Genomic DNA, 16,897 nt, shown 5'->3' on the forward strand with positions numbered 1-16,897 from the left:
TCAGGAATATGAAATTTCTGCAGCCAGAAATAAATACAACTAAACTGTGGAAGCTAATAGTAAAAAGCAGTAATTTGGTGGGCCCGTCTGTCTGAAGCTTGGCCAGTTTCCGATTTTATAGATTTTATCTCAGAGATAGCAGGCCACAGAGGACTCCCTATAGGCAGACCATTTATCTTGGTACTCCTAATGAGTAACAGATCATCTTTGTGAAAAATTCTGCATTTCAAGCACTACTTATTCTTGGTTGCAAAAGTTATAAATGCATATTAATAATGTATTTTCTTACCACTTGGAACCTGGCATGAAGTCTCCACTATGAACAACAGGAATTCACTTTATATCAACATAACCCTTTCTTCAGAGGCTCACTAAAAGTTGGATTTGCTTTGTAAACCACACCAAGAATCATAAAACTAACCATACAACATAACAGACATTATTTTTAATATCAGCATTTCCAGCAGCAAATGGGTTGAGAATTTCACATTTTCCAAGTTAGGTGCTAAGATCTTCACAGCGACCATCCCTTTTAATTACCACCCTCCTACAGATTAAATTTTATTATTGTTCCTATTTTATTTTTTTATTTTTCATTTTTTTAAAGATTTTATTTATTTATTTGACAGAGAGCAAGAGACAGCGAGAGAGGGAACACAAGCAGGGGGAGTAGAAAAGGGAGAAGCAGGCTTCCTACAGAGCAGGGAGCCCAATGCGGGGCTCGATTCCAGGACCCTGGGACCATGACCTGAGCCAAAGGCAGACGCTTAACGACTGAGCCACCCAGGCGCCCCTATTGTTCCTATTTTATAGATGAGGAGAATGGAAGCTTAGGCAACTCCAATACCGTGCCTGTGGTCTCAGAGCTAGTGGGTAGCAGAACTGGATTTTAAATTCACCGAATCTAACTCCGGCCCTTGCTGTCAAGCATGTACGATATTGGCTCCCTAGCTGCTAACGTACGGACCAAGAACTGAAAGAGAAGATGATAAATCCAAGGTCACAAAGAATCGTATAATAAGTGCAATGCCAGGCATCCAACAGGGGAAAACAAATGGATACTTATGAAATCTTACGATGAAACTTTGGGAAAGATATTTTAATGTCTCCTGTCTTGAGTAATTTGGAACCTACTTTAGTTTTCCATGGAGTCCAAGAAAAGGAAGCAAATTACACGGCCATATACCTTTCCATCGGTGAAGTATCGGCAATTCATTTTTAGAAATTTTACCACGCCTGGCTCATCTTCTTCAGAAGTGGATGATAAGACTCTTTCAATGGGTTTTAAGGCCTTTCTTGCTAAATCAGCATCCTTTAAGAAAGCAAAAATTCCCAAAATCAAATAGAAGCACTGTTTAAACAGATTATTTATATAAATCAAGGCACACAAGTTCCCTGTAAGGAACTGGTTTTTATTTAACTTGAACATGAAAAAAAGGCAAATATCCTTTGTCCTTCAAAAATTATCACAAATACAGTAAGTATCCAAATCGCATTAAGGTTTAAATAACAACATGTGCATATGTATGAAACTGTAAAAAATGGCTCATCAAATGGTTTTAGAAAATAACCTAAATGAAGGAATTCATATTTGACTCATGGTTCAAGTTCTCTAGAGAAAGGAGTGAAAGCCGTACAAATAAACGATAAGTCTCACTGAGAGTTTAACTTCATACTTTTACATAAACGAGGTGTGCATTTTTGCCTCTGAGACCTTAAATGTGAACAGGTTTCTTTTTGATAGGATGCATTCTCTCAACTAATGACAAATCCTTATCCCCACCCCTTTGGGGGACTTTCAGATGAAAACCTGAGAAAAACAACATGTAAAATTCTACAACTCAAAAAATATATTTGATAAATATGAACGTCAGTTCATGAGTGACATACATACAGGCAGTTTATCATATTCTGCATCTGATGATGAAGGAGAGACAGTAGCACCAGGACTGGATGATGATAATCTTAAGGTACTGGAAGGAAAGTTGGCATCTGGCACAAAAAGGACCTGCAAATGGGGAAGCAAAGCTGAGGATCAAGAATTGGGCAGGCATACACTAGGCAGTGTTTAGAACAGTTGCTCTCTGCACAGTATCATGCCAAGTACATGGCTAAGGCCTAGTTGGCCTTTGCAAAAACGCCTAAGTACCTTGGGGCCTTCTAGACTAATCCATGAAACAATACTCTATAACAGAAATGTGTGCAGTGCAAAAGGTATGGGACATACGTACAGACACTGCAAGAGCTCACAGAAGAGAGCAACGTGGGTGAGCACCCTGGGCACGTCATATACAGCGCGTGGGTCCAAGTGAAACTTTGAGCAGTATGGGAGATTTAAATGGGGAGGAAAGAAGCTTCCAGGGAAGTGTACTAATGGTACAAGGGAGGAGAGGAGAGAGTGGTGTGGAATGCTTCTAAACATAACACCTGCATCAGGAAGAAATGAAACAAATCCATGCTTGCTAACTCTAAGCCGGCCCTGAGTGCAAACTTAGTAAAATCATAGTATGTTAAGGGGTACAAGGTAATATCAATAACCTCAATACTTTCTCTTCTATTGCTGTCAGCTTATCGAAAAACAAGTATTAAAATCTCCCAAATTGACAAAATAGCCTCCTTCTGCAAAATGTACCGGTTCCTGAAATGTTATTATGATCTTGTCATTCAACACACTTATAATGAGACATGTGACATCCTGGCATATATCATAGACAGTCTTAAAATGATGACTTCTGCTGTTATAAAACATAATTAGCACTAATCAGATAACAACTGTTCAACAGTGTTTGTTATTCACTCTTTCCCATCTTGTCTCTGTTTTAACTTTAGTTATTCAAATCTCTCTACAATCTAGAAAAAATGTGAGGCAACAACAAAAGACACCTTATGATAAAGGTAGGAAAACCAGTATCAAGGAGAAATAAGATGAGGACTAATTACTACTGAATCTATGTGCTCCAAAATTACCACTCACTGAGCGCTGAGCCATAAAACCGGTTCTGAGTTTCCAAAAACCAGCGCAAAGGGATGGACATCATTAGTGAACAGAATTTAAAAACAAACCAGTTTCTCATAAGTATTTTCTCCGAAAGTCTCATAAAGAGTATCTCAAGTTGAACTACTTGTCTTTGATGACACAGTGACAGTTAATACAATAACCGGTTTTGGAGGACCATTCTTTATAACATCTTCAATGTGGATCATTGGCCAAATGCCGACGTGTAGAGTTCCATAAGAGCAATTTAGAGCAGAGGCCTAAAATGATACGGTCTTGGTAGACAGCTCTCTTCCTTACCTTATATAGGGGGATGAATAGATGACATTTCTTCCAAGCAATTCTCCATGAATATTTTTCTGTATCTGAGCTCTTGACAAGTGTTAGGCAACAGGGGTTAAGATTCTATTGTCTGGCCTGTTCTAAATGTCAAATCAAAGGGATAATTCTTGTGCTTACACAGTTCATTGCAGTGTAAATAGAGATGACCGATGGATGCTGGGAAGCTCAGTAAAAACATCTGCTCCCTCAACATGGATGTGAACCTGGAACACGGGCAGGGGTAAAGTTTACCTACTGACTTCAGAAAATAAAACTGGGTCTGCTCCAACACACAGGTAAATGGTGGATATGAGATCTTCACATTCTTTACCATAAAACAAACCTGTCATCATTTTAGCCTAGAAATTTTTCTAAGCATGTGTAGCCAAGGTACCCGGTGAATATAAAAACAACTTAAACCATGTCTCTGCGAGGTAACTTCTGAGTGTGCTCAAGATAAACTACTTGCAAAAGTACATTCTTTGTACATGTCCTGAAATTTGATGTAAGTATCCAAACTAATAGCCAAACTCAGGACCTTCTAAAAAAATTTTTATGCCTCAGTTATTTAAAGTTTGTCTGCTATTGGTTTTGATCTTTTAAGCAACAAAAAGTCTATAGTAAGATTTTATTTCAGGAAGTTACAACTTCCTCTGAAAATCACCTCTTACATGTGGTCACTCACCCAGCCAGACCAGTTTCCTTTCCTACCCCATGGTGACCACCAAATCAGTCTCTAGAAGGGTGAGTCTCAAATTTTTTGGAATCAGAGCAGATAAAACCAGCTTTGAGTTATCAGATCTACTGAGATGAAAGGAATACCTACCTTCCAGGCAGTAAGACAAAAAGTTATCTACAGTTTTTGAAAGCCCCTCAATTTCAACTCTTCTTGATTTCTTATCTTTGTCAGCAAAATCCTGATTACAGCTGGGTCCTGGGACAGCCTACAGCACATAACTGTTTAGTTCTATGAGGGGCTAGACAGCATTGCAGAGGCTATCACAGAAAAGACACCAGGGATATTGTGGCCCACCCCCCAATTTCAGGGCTTAGAAAACTGGGGTCCAAAAAAGGGAGGGACTTGCCCATGTCTAACAGCTACCACAAGGCCAGTCGGAAACAAAGCTTTAGGGCTCCCATTTTGGGTATTTTTGCCATTATAATCGGCATATTAAAACAGTCCTTTTGGGGCGCCTGGGTGGCTCAGTCATTAAGCGTCTGCCTTCAGCTCAAGATCCCAGAGTCCTGGGATCAAGCCCCACATCGGGCTCCCTGTTCAGCACGGAGTCTGCTTCTCCCTCTCCCACTCCCCCTGCTTGTGTTCCCTCTCTCGCTGTGTCTCTCTCTGTCAAATAAATAAAATCTTTAAAAAAAATAAAAATAAATAAAAAATAAAACAATCCTTTTACCTCCAGTTGGCTATTGGACCTTAACCTAGTACCGATATATTGTTATGGACATAGTTAAAAAAATAAGAAATCACTCTAAATTATGTTCCTACACTCTAGTGACTATAGTCTTTAGCCTTGAATTAGTAAATATACACCTAGGTTCTCTGCCATGGGTCAGGGACATATTATGTAGCAATACTCTAGATTATAAGAAACCCCAGTTGATTTTCCTGAAGATAATTTTTATTAATTTTTGAAGAGTTTTAATGCATAATTCCCCTCAGTTACCTGGCACTGGCAGTACGCTAATTTCTTTTTTTTTTTTCCCATTTTATTTATTTATTTGACAGAGAGACAGCAAGAGAGGGAACACAAGCAGGGGGAGTGGGAGAGGGAGAAGCAGGCTTCCCGCAGAGCAGGGAGCCCAATGTGGGGCTCGATCCCAGGACCCTGGGATCATGACCTGAGCCGAAGGCAGATGCTTAACGACTGAGCCACCCAGGTGCCCCGCTAATTTCTCCTTTTGACAAGAACATAAATACTAAATGCACCATAATACAGACTGGCCAACTTAGGGCCTGTTGGCTTCATATGGGGCCCTTGAATGAAATGCAAAGAACCATATCAGCATTTCCTCAATAAAATTGTACTTAAAGGTAGCAGTATCTATTCTGAAAGAATCATATGTCACTATCATGTACAGGGACAGAAGGATGCTCAAGTAAGTCAGCAATGAAACCAGCATGTGCTCATGGCTAGCAGATAGTTCTATGGACAGGAGGGGAAACTTGGCCTCAGTCAGGACCTGCCAAAGACTGGGTCGTATAGATTTATTGGCTAAATGTAGTTTTAAAGTAGAAATACAAGAATATATTATTAAATATGTGGAAGGTACTGAAGGAATTTGCTGGTTTAACTGACAGTGGCAAAATTACACAATTAGTCAATTTCATTCAGTTTAATAAAGTATTAAAAACCTGGGGAAAAAATCGTGTGGCTTTTTCTTGATAGTCCTACTGAATTTCTCAGCTTTTGGCTGACTGACCATTTTTCTCAGGTATCAAATCAAGACAAAAACGACAGGATTCTGCCTTATTTATTGTTAGTTATTTTAAGTAGGCTCCATGCTCAGTGTGGAGCCCATCTCAGGGCTTGAACTCACAACCCCTGAGATCAAGACCTGATCTGAGATCAAGAGTTGGCTGGACGCTTAATTGACTGAGCCACCCCGGCGCCCCAAAATTCTGCCTAATTTAAAATCAAATGATGGCCATTTTGTATCCCAGGAGTAGAATAAACTGAAACTTGCACTTCTAAATTAAACATTCTAAGAACATTTGAGATACATTCTACAGAAGAAAAGGTAAAATTTAACTTCTCTTGATGCTAGGGGGAACACCCACAACATAAACTAATGATAGTTAAATAGTTAAGTAAACTGTGTTAATCATTTGCAAAGCATTCACCTCTGAACAGTTCCTCAGTTCCAGAATGCTTTTAGAATTCTTGATCTAAGGGAAAGATTGAACCAATGCACATTATCACCAATGTTAATCCTGTGACATTAACACTGAAGCATTAAAAATGGCATTAAAGATAAATGCAAAATTTCTAAAAAGTAATATCCAACAAGAAAAGAATTACCTGGCCTGGAACAATAGTGTGTGTGAAAAGTTTATTCAGTTCCACTAATTTATTGGGAGTGACGTTAAACTTCAGGGCTATGGAGTTTAGGGTGTCCTGGCTTCCAGCCTAGAATAATCAGACAAACAAGATTCAAAATATAAAGCAAAAACAAAAAACAAAAAAACCTTTTCAACATTCATCTATTGTGATATGAGTGAATGAAAAGTAGTTCTATCGAGACATATTCTGAAAAAGAAAGTGGATACATTCTCAAGCCTTAATAAAACCATGGAAGAGTGAAGTCTTAAATCAGTTCATATCTGGGCTCCCTTATCTTCAAATTTCAGTGTCCACTAATTAGATTTCTAAATCTGCTTTGGCACAACTTAGCTGCATGAGTAGAAGTCCATGAGATACAATACAAAACTGTAAGTAGAAAAGAAATAAAACACAAACACCGTATAAAAGAAGTCAGGGGCTACTTTCTCTATTCTCAGTGTTGTCTCTTGCCAGTCTCTTCACTGCTCTAAAGGCTCCTGGATGGTGACCTGTTAATGGCTGATTTCCCCAGTGTCAGCACAGTGCCCAACACACAGAAGGTACTCAAACATTTGACAAATGAATACAACGGAAGGCAAAGAAATCGGAAAGAAATTCAGATTAGCTACCCATCACTGTTCAGTCATTAAAATGACACCTTCTCATGGTCAGCCAAATTAATGTTGTCTAAATCTGTGAAACCTACGATACATGCCCAGGAGGAGGTCTCTCTCCTTCTCTAACAGAGGGGAAATGGGACCAAAGAGGGCAATGAGATGATGGGAAACTTCCCAAAAAAGTTTGCTGCCTCTGGGCAGGTCGATATCCCAAACTCCCTGTCTAGGGTCACTGGACTTGTTAGTGGGAGGCCACTCCGGTGTGTGTCACTAAGAAGTTCCCATCTACAGCCCTGGGTCAAGACCTATGGCTGTCCTGAAACACAAACTGGCTTCCCCAGGTAAGTCCTGAATGAGGCGGTGACGGGAGGTCGTGGACCAGTGAAGATGCAGAAGTAGAATGAAACTCACCACTGGTCTGAGCATCAAAAACCCCCCAACTAGATGAACAGTCTCAGACTAATCAAATTCATAGTTACAGATGACACCAAAATGACCTCAAAGCATTTCTGGAACAAGGTAGTATTTTTAAAAGGCACTGAAAAATTAACAACCATATGCCCCTACTTCTACCATGGGCAAAACCAGCCTTACTAAAAGTAAAAAAATGTTTTAAAGCATGTATTGTTTATTCAATATTATATATTTACATAATATATTCACATCTAGGAGGTTTCAGGGTTTAGGAGTGTACTTGTACTGACAAGACACGCTGAGAATGGATATTAGAGCCAGACTATTGGATCTGAATTGCGGATTTGGGACTCACTAGCTGTGTGACCTTGGGTCATTTGCTTAACTTCTCTACGTTTCAGTGTCTTCCTCCATCAAACAGATAATTATTATTCCTGCTTCACAGCACTCACTTCATGGCAAGTGATCAAAAAATTTGCATCATATATTTCAGAAAAAAACTTGTAGAATATACTGTTTAGGGAGTTTAGGGAAGGAGAAAAACATTAACAATCTGGAGTTATTACATAAGGATAAGACATAAATATAGAATCCAGCCACAGACCCTGGGACAGATACTGGAATCATTAAATGTTTAAAACTAAACAGATGCCAAAAAAAAACAAAAAACAAAAAAAAAAAAACTAAACTAAACAGATGCTTGAACATCCACAGCTCTGGAGCAAAATAAGTAATCCAGTAAGTGCTAGCATGGTTCTCTAAACACAAAGTTATGAATCACCTTTTATTTCCAATGACAAGTACAAAAAATAACTTGCCAAGTAAAACTAATCTCCATAACCTATCAATCAAACAGGCAGGCATAGCTGCATTACTAATTTGATCACCTGTTTCTATGAGTTAACATGGGGCTTGCTATTTACTCTCACTGCATCATTTAGTATATACTTTGTGAAGCATCTCCTAGCCAATACCACTTCTCATTTTTTTTGGAGGGGCTTGTGAATAATACTGTTGGATACATACATGGCTTTTGAGTTAATATTGTTTTTAATGATAAATAATCCAACACTTCTTGAGTACCTACTAGGAGGTAAGGCACTGTGCGAGGTGTTATGGGGATCAAAAACATACTGTAGACCATGGTAAAGTGAAATAAAAAAAATTACCCCAAATCCCTTCTGGAAAGGACTAGTCCTATAACCCCCAGAAAAATGCCTGGAGATGTTCACAGAACACTGAGCACGAAATGCCTGTGCCAGGCTCTCCTGTGTGATTCTAGAAAGGCTTGGGGATCATTTACCATTCCAAAGGAAATGCCAGGGAAGGATCAGGTCTTGCTGTTTGCCTTATATAGAGGCTGGCACAGCATATGAACAATGAGTAGAAAATATATACACAGGAGAAAATCCAAACCAGGCAATGACAACAGCACTTAATTTCTTATTAGAAGTCAGAGAACACGCCTCAACAACGCTACTTCAAAGTGAATTAAAACAAATCTAGAACTGAGTGTTCACTTTGTAGCAGAGCTGGGATAAATGGACACAGCTCCTAGCCTCCAGGAGTTCATGCTGCAGGAGAGAGATGAGTACATGGCACATACTGTGAAGGTGCAGTATGGACACACGCATAGCATTATTCATCTACCGATTCAACAATATGGAAGCCTAAACCTGGCGAGCCCCAGCAATACAATGGTGACCAAAAAGGGGTCTTTCTCCATGGGTCCATGAATTAAGGCACAAGACAGACATTAAAATAACAATCACATTAGTGAATCAATAAACTGAGATAAATTATGTAAAGGAACATGAATCTATGAGAGAGTAAAATGGAGGGATCTGGCTGGATGGTCACAGGGGATAAGAATGAACACGGAGAGTCACAGGAAGAAGATGTCAAGGACAAAGTTCTGGCTTGCAGAGATGTGTGGCTGATGGAGCCATTGCTTCTTGGAAAAATACCAAGCCTGGAGGTCTAAATGGATCTGACGAGTAGGCAAGTGAGTCTGGTTATGGAACTCAGAAGGCATGGCTGGGATGAGACCTAAAGTTGGCCATCGCTGGCATATCAAAGGTAATTCAAGTCACAGTTTTACATGAGATTGCCCAGAGAGAAAATACGGAGGGAAGAGAAATGACCCAGAACATTTTTAAGAAGCTTCATTAGTTAATGGGCACACAAGAGGAATGCAGCTAAGGGGCAGGATGTGTCATGGGGAAACATCATGCAAATCCAGTGGTATTAACAAATGTTCATACCTCCTGTTTATACTTACAGTGTATTCCACAGTCCCATGGGGCTTCTGAACCACCATCTTCTTCTCTTTTTTATCATGTGTTTTGTTTTGATTGTCATCTGAAGAATAAAATGTATATAAATGAATAATTTCATTTTCAGGGATCGAGGATAGGGTAATCTACAGTACATTAAAACCCACTTTCAGAATGCTTGGCTCGCTCAGTCAGTAGAGCATGAGACTCTTGATCTCAGGGTTGTGAGTCCAAGCCCCACACTGTGTATAGAGATTACTTAAAAATAAAATCTTAAAAAAAAGACACAACTAGAAAAGTGGACTAAAGGCACAAATAGACCATACTCTTAAAAAAGTACTATTCATCAATGAACACTTGAATAAATGATTTATGTTAACTATAATCAAATAGTACAAATAACAATGAGGTATTATTTTATAGTTATTAAAGTAATGGTTTCAATGATAATATATAATGACGGAGTTACAGTAAAACTAATATAGTTATGATATACATGATGCCTAATGTCAATCAATACCACCTTTTTGTTTTTTGTTTTTTCATTGAAGTATAATTAAAATAATGTAGTGAATCAACAATTCTGTACATTCCTCAATGTTCACCATACAGTGTTATTACACTATTATTGCTTATATTCCCTGTTGTACTTTTCATCCCTGTGACTTTTTTATCTTATAACTAGAAGTCTGTACCTCTTAATCCCCTTCACCTATTTCCCCCACCCTCCCTCTGCCCACCCCTCTGGCAACCACCAATTTGTTCTCTGTATTTAAGAGTCTATTTTATTTATTCATTTGTTTTTTCAGATTCCACATATAAGTAGAATCATATGGTATTTTTTTCCCTCTCATTTATTTCACTTAGCATAACACTCTCTAGGTCTATCCATGTTGTCACAAATGGCAAGATTTCATTACTTTTTATGGCTGAATAATATTACACACACACACACACTCTCTCTACGGGGTGTGTGTGTGTGTGTGTGTGTGTGTGTGTGTGTGTGTGTGTGTGTGTGTGTGTGTGTATGTCACAGCCACATCTTCTTTATCCATTCATCTATCAGTGGACACTTGGGTTGCTTCCATATCTTGGCTATTGTAAATAGTGCTACGATATATCTTTTTGATTTAGTGTTTTCATTTTCTTTGAGTAAATACTCAGTAGTGGAATTACTGTATCATCTGATATTTCTATTTTTAATTTTTTGAGGAAGCTCCATACTGTTTTCCACAGTGGTTACACCAATTTACATTCCTACCAACGGGGCACAAGCCCTTTTAGAAAGTGATTTGTCAATATGCAACAATAGCCATAAAAATGTTCATTCTTTGATTCAGTAATCTTTCCCTTAGGGATTTTTATCCTAAGGAAAAATTCAAAAGAAGAAAACTGCCATATATCATAACATACGGTTCATGCAATCTTATTTATAATGCTGAAAATCTGGGAAGACCGAAATGCCCAACAACATATTATAAGTTGGGCCATAGACTTTGTTGTTTTTATAGGTCAGAACGGGTCAACCTAAGGTTTAGCAGCTGCATTATGATTCAAATTAATTCTCATGGTTAAATACATCCTAACATAATCAGCCCAGATATTGAAAACCAGAGAGACATACTGCAATGGATAAAAATTTAAGTGACAAAAAATATAAAATTGAATTAACTATATGAAAAGATGCTCTAACTTGTATGTGATCAGAAAAATGCAAATTAAGACAAGGCATCATTTTCCAGCTATTAGCAAGGCAAAAATCAGAAAGTTGGGTAGTTTTAGTGTTGGCAGAGATGTGAACTGCGAGTAGGAATGTAAGCTGGTATAGCCACGGCAGCGAATTAAATATACACAGCCCATATGACTCAGCAATCTAACAGACCTACATCCTCTCCCCAAGAGGTGTATACTTTATATATATCATCAAGTCACTCGCTGGAGGATGTACCTAACAACATCGTTGGCGACAGCAGGAAGCTGGAGGGTAAGCAAAATGTAGTAGATATGCTCTGGGATTCTAGCGAGGAATTAGAAATAACTAGCCAGAAGTATACACTTCAGCATGTTTACATCAAGAGAAAAAGAATGGGACGTACAGAACAATACCATGAGGTATATTTAAAATAGATGCACACAAAGCAACTACACATTTTTCAAGGTCACATCCAAATAAAAGTCTACACACCGAACACAGTAGAATGTGTGCGGCAGAGAGAGAAATGGGATGTGGGGAATGAGGATACAAAGAAATTAATGAATGAGTAACAGGGAGCCCAGCTCTGACCAGTGGTGATACACCATGAACTAAGAAGATTAGCTCAGCGCTCTACATCTGACGTCCTACAACCTCCCACACCCCACACTCGGATCAACAAGATCACTGCATCCACAGGACACGGAGGAGTGTACTGAGAACCGGAAGGTAACACAGAAACATAAAAAGAGTTAATTCATGTGGTATTGATCTGCCTTTTAAATATTTCCTTTATATTAATATTAAAACCAAGAAAAAAGGAATAGATGCTGTCATTAGAGTCCCTTTCCAGTCATTTTTATGTTCAATCGGATCCATTCACAGAACCAAAGAGCCTCTGGAAATTCCTCCAGACTATAAAAAAAGTGGCCTCCCTACCCTCAGGTGGCCACATCTCAATTACTTCAGGAAGAGGAGACAGTGTTTTTGAGATCTCCAGATCTCTAGATTCTGCTGATAGGGAGAATTTACACAGCCTGATGAAAAACCCAATCCTAGTACTTTACAACGCTTATGATCTGGTATTCCATCCTTTTTTAATTTTACTTTATTATGTTATATTTTATTATGTTAATCATACATCATCAGTTTGTGATGCAGTCATCCACAATTCATTGTTTGCATATAACACCCAGTGTTCCATGCGGTACGTGCCTCCCTAATACCCATCACTGGGCAGCTCTACTCTCCGGCCCTTCTCTTGTCACTACAAACAACTGTCACTGTGGGTGCTCTTGCTTTCCAAACAGGCTCTTCCCATCCTTTTGTAAGTGCTTCCCATCTGTGACAGCTTCAGGTCCATGCCTGTCCATAAACTGTGCATGATTATTTCTGGGCCCAGTGGATCACTGTTATAAGCCACCAAACCATGAGTTTCCATACTGCTCAGCTGCAAAAGAAAAACAGGTGCTGGCTGACCGCTCTCAGGATAAAGTTAACTTGTACGCCTGAATTAGTAAAAAAATTACTTTTCCTTTGTCTCAGGTGGGTAGGCCAGAAACAAGTCAAACATAGTAACATTAGAAATAGAGGGGGAGAGAAAAGCCTTCCCTCCAGAAACTAAGATTTTGAAATTCTTGAGGTAAGGAGCATGATGTCTACCCATCTTTGTTTGTCTTGTGCCTTAATACGACACCTGGTATGTATGATCGAATGAACTTCCCAATCTAGGTCAATGAGCCTGACAAGCCTGATTACGGGCAACATCATCATTGACAGAACATCACACCAGGAATATCACATGAACTTATCAAAGCCACAAGCCATTTTTACAACTGACTCAATACAGACAGCAAAACACCGGCTAATTCTAAGGACCTAATTCAATTGTCTTCATATCACAATAGCACAAGGTAGGACACCTGGGTGGCTCCGTCGGTTAAGCGTCTGCCTTTGGCTCAGGTCATGATCCCAGGGTCTTCGGAACCAGTCCCGCATCGGGCTCCCTGCTCAGTGGGGGAGTCTGCTTCTCCCTCTGCCCCTCACCCTGCTCATGCTCTCTCTCTCTCTCTCTCAAATAAATAAATCTTTCTCTTTTTATAATAGCACAAGGTAAAGCTTCATACTGCTTACTTTTTTTTTTTTTTTTGCATTAAGTTTTAAAGATGGCCAGCAAGGTATCTCCATAAGTGAAGTCCTGCATACCTTACCTAGACAGGCTCTGCAGCACGTAGTCCATGAAGCACGACAGAGGTTTCTGGCCCTGCAGAGAGCCGAGAAGAAACAGGAGCTGCCTTGGGCAAGGACTACTCTGCCGTGCTGCAGGATGGAGCTCCACCTCCAGTGTTCCAGGGGAGGGCCCATCACCATCTCCCAGGATGGAAGGATCTCCCAGTGATACTGACACCTTTACTTCCTGCTTCAGCCTCCTCGGACCCTTATATTTACACAAGGTCGGACCCTCCCCCTGCTTAGGAGAACCTGGAGCAAATGAAGGAACAGTATCTCCTGCCGGAGGGGAAACTTGGCCAGATGGTCCTCAGAAGCCATTCAGAGCAAAGCAACTGAACCTCCTACCTGCCCCACCTCAGGAAAAAAAAGCCTCAGAGGCAGTTTCTTGCAGCCTAATAAGGAAGTAATTGTGACAAAACTGACAAGACACCTAGAGGAGAGAAACGAAGGCCCCTTAGCCCAGCCCCTCTCATTTCTCATAAAGTCCTGGATGTGGGGGTACCGGTGTTGACCTTGACCCAGGTGGACCTGGTGCCTTGCCCCCAAGTCGTGCCTCCTCTCTTCCCACCCCAGGGGAGGGCCGGGAGTGTCTGCAACACAAGGCTCTCGGCCAAAGCGTCTGAGGAGATTCTAGACACACATTTCTTGAAAGAAGCCTCCTCTCTGTCTGTGCACTGGGGCTAGACGAAGCTGATGTCCAGGGCCTACAGGGGCACGAAGGCTGGATGTGAAGGAATCCTTTGCAGTGGTGGTCTGTGAAGTCTTGCATGAGGTTACAACTGCCGCAGGAACACATTCTAAGAGGATCTGAGGTTTGAGGACCGACCCTAAGGAAAGCTTAGATGTGGGGGGTGAGGAGAAGGGTGGCTCCTGGGAGTGGGGAGTAAAAGGCTCAAAAAGTGAGTGCACGTGGAGAAAAGTTACAGGAAGACACCGTACTGGCAGTGTCAAATGCCTCACAGAGGAGGAGATACAAATGCCTACAAATGGATCCCTGGGAGGCCACACAGTTCCTAACATGAAAACTGGAAGGATCTCAACACAGATGGTGTTAACCTCCTCAGGAAAGTGGGGAAAAGGCCTTTCACTCAAGTGAAACGGGGGGGGGGGGGGGGGGGGGGCGAAGACAGGATTGGGAGCTTAAGGGATTGTGAAATTTGAATGAATTACTAAGGTTTCAAAATGACGTGAATATTGAAAGAAGCAATAAGGATTCACCGAGGGGTGGGCTCTAATCACCAGGGTGACAGACCAGGTGTGGAGTAAATAAATACCACGCTGCCCCAGCCACCCGGGGGGTGCAGGGCACACGAGCAGGGCAGTGAAGCGAGAGCAGAGGCAGGTGAGGGGCCCTGGGATGCTGCAGCGAGGAGAGTGGCCTGATGTATTCCTGTCCTATTGCTACTGTAACCAATGATCACAAATGTAGTGTCTCCACATGAAAAATAAACACAAACAGTATCTTACAGACCTGTAGGTTCCAAGTCTGACATGGGTCTCAGTGGGCTAAAATCCGTGTCTGGCGGTCCCAGGGAAAGACTAATTCCCTTGCCTCCTCCAACTCCTACAAGGAGGCTGCTTTCATTGGCTGAAGGTCCCTTTCTCCACCTGCAAAAGCCAGCAACACCCAACCGAGCCCTCCCACGTGCCATTTCTCTAGCTCTCCCTCCCCTTCTGCTGCCTTCTTCCACTTTTAAGGGCCCTTCGGTTTATACTGGGCACACCTGGGTAATCCAGGATGCTCGCCTTAAGGTCAGCTGATGAAGCAACCTCAATTCCATCTATAACTTTAATGCAGCCTTTGCTGTGTAACCTAACAGGTTTTGGAAATGAGGACACAGACCTGCCTACCACAGGAGGAGAACAGGTTTTTGGAAAAGAGGCTCAGATTCAAAGAGGGAATCTGGGGGGGATTCAAGCAGTGATCTGAGCTGTGAGTGTGCTGGGGCATGGGTAGGGGATGTTAAGGAATGCAGCACTGGCTAGATGTTCTGGTTCTGAGGAAAAAAATGCAAGAATAAGACAATACCCATGTCGTTCAAACCTGAGCTTCGGGCTCCTGTCACAGACTACTGGAGATGGGGTGAAGTCGGGACAACTGACATTGTTCACTACTGCCCTTGAAAAGAGACAAAAGACAACTGTGAATTCCCTGGATCTTGATTCCATAATCTCTGTACAGATATAGGAAAGACAGAAAAGACAGTATGTAGCCTTTTTTTTTTTTTTCTGTTATCAATTGAGTAAGCACAAACAGAACGTGAAAAGTCTCAGGGCCAATTCTGTACTGACCTTACACTTAATTGGTGTGTGGGTGTCCTCTCCTCTTCTCGAACAGTGCATTCTCTCCCTTCCTTCTGTCTCTATCGTAAGACCATCTGAATGGGGGTACACGAGCTGACAGCATAGGACCCTCAACAACTTGTCTAAAGAAGGAGGACAGTTTTCCATGGCATCCAAATGAGGTGGATTTGTAGAGGCAAAAATTGTCTATGTCTCTCCAGATCTTTCTGTGAAAGGGGCACCCTGATTTATAAACAGAAGAATCCACTTCCAATGACAGGCATATCCCTATAATGGGAACTGATACATTTGGCTGTGACAGTTTGATGATATGAACCATAAGATCAAGTCATGTGCCATCTCCCTTATGTCACCAAACATTCTTCTGATTACAGTTTAGTTTGGGGGTCAAAATGAACTGAGTTCAACTAGCCATCCTGACACATTCTCACAGCTGTGCAACATTAACCAAGTTATTTGAAATCTTTGGGCCTCCACTTCCTTATTTGTAAAAGGAAGAACTACCTCATAACGTTGTTCAAAAGATTAAATGAGATGACAAGCACAGCATTTATCTCAGAGCCGGGCACAGAGTAAGTAGTATGCTAGTATTAATAATAATGCAGTCAACGTAAGTTAATAGCAATTTGAATAGAGTAGGGTATTAAAAGAATTATAAACCTTAAGCAAAAAGATTTCATTCCCAAAACACAGGAGTGATAGAACATTAACATGATAGAGGATTATAAATTGTTTAAAAGAGAAAAACCAGATCTGATCACTTCGATACATCCCAATGAAGCCTTCAATGAAATTAAAGTCATTATGTTAAAAAAAAAATTAAAATAACACCAGTTAGAAAACTAAAAATAGGAGTAAACTTCCTTAACATGAAGAACTTTTAGTTACTCTTTGATATTCATTAAAAATATGTTCCTGAAAAATCAACAGAACCCTAAAAGTTGTATATTAAAAAAGCAATTTCCCTGTGAGAATGGAAGCACTGAATG

The 16,897-nt window shown here is 40.5% G+C and overlaps 1 protein-coding gene across 11 annotated transcripts in view; it reads right to left on the bottom strand.

Annotated features, from left to right (window-relative positions):
* The window catches only part of NCOA7 (nuclear receptor coactivator 7), a 158,366-nt gene that overhangs the window by 49,393 nt on the left and 92,076 nt on the right, over window positions 1-16,897 (bottom strand). For 8 of the 11 annotated variants that reach the window (XM_027603595.1, XM_027603594.1, XM_027603596.1 and 5 more), the window contains 5 exons: window positions 9,685-9,764; window positions 6,352-6,459; window positions 6,174-6,218; window positions 1,895-2,008; window positions 1,187-1,312 (listed from right to left, as the gene is read on the bottom strand). In XM_027603595.1, the coding sequence (XP_027459396.1) occupies window positions 1,187-1,312; window positions 1,895-2,008; window positions 6,174-6,218; window positions 6,352-6,459; window positions 9,685-9,764 (473 nt within the window). The remainder of the gene's footprint in view (window positions 1-1,186; window positions 1,313-1,894; window positions 2,009-6,173; window positions 6,219-6,351; window positions 6,460-9,684; window positions 9,765-16,897) is intronic. The other 3 variants (XM_027603599.1, XM_027603601.1, XM_027603603.1) reach the window with 1 other exon arrangement.

Source organism: Zalophus californianus, chromosome 7 (genome assembly GCF_009762305.2).
Source record: "Zalophus californianus isolate mZalCal1 chromosome 7, mZalCal1.pri.v2, whole genome shotgun sequence".
Lineage (NCBI taxonomy): Eukaryota > Metazoa > Chordata > Mammalia > Carnivora > Otariidae > Zalophus > Zalophus californianus.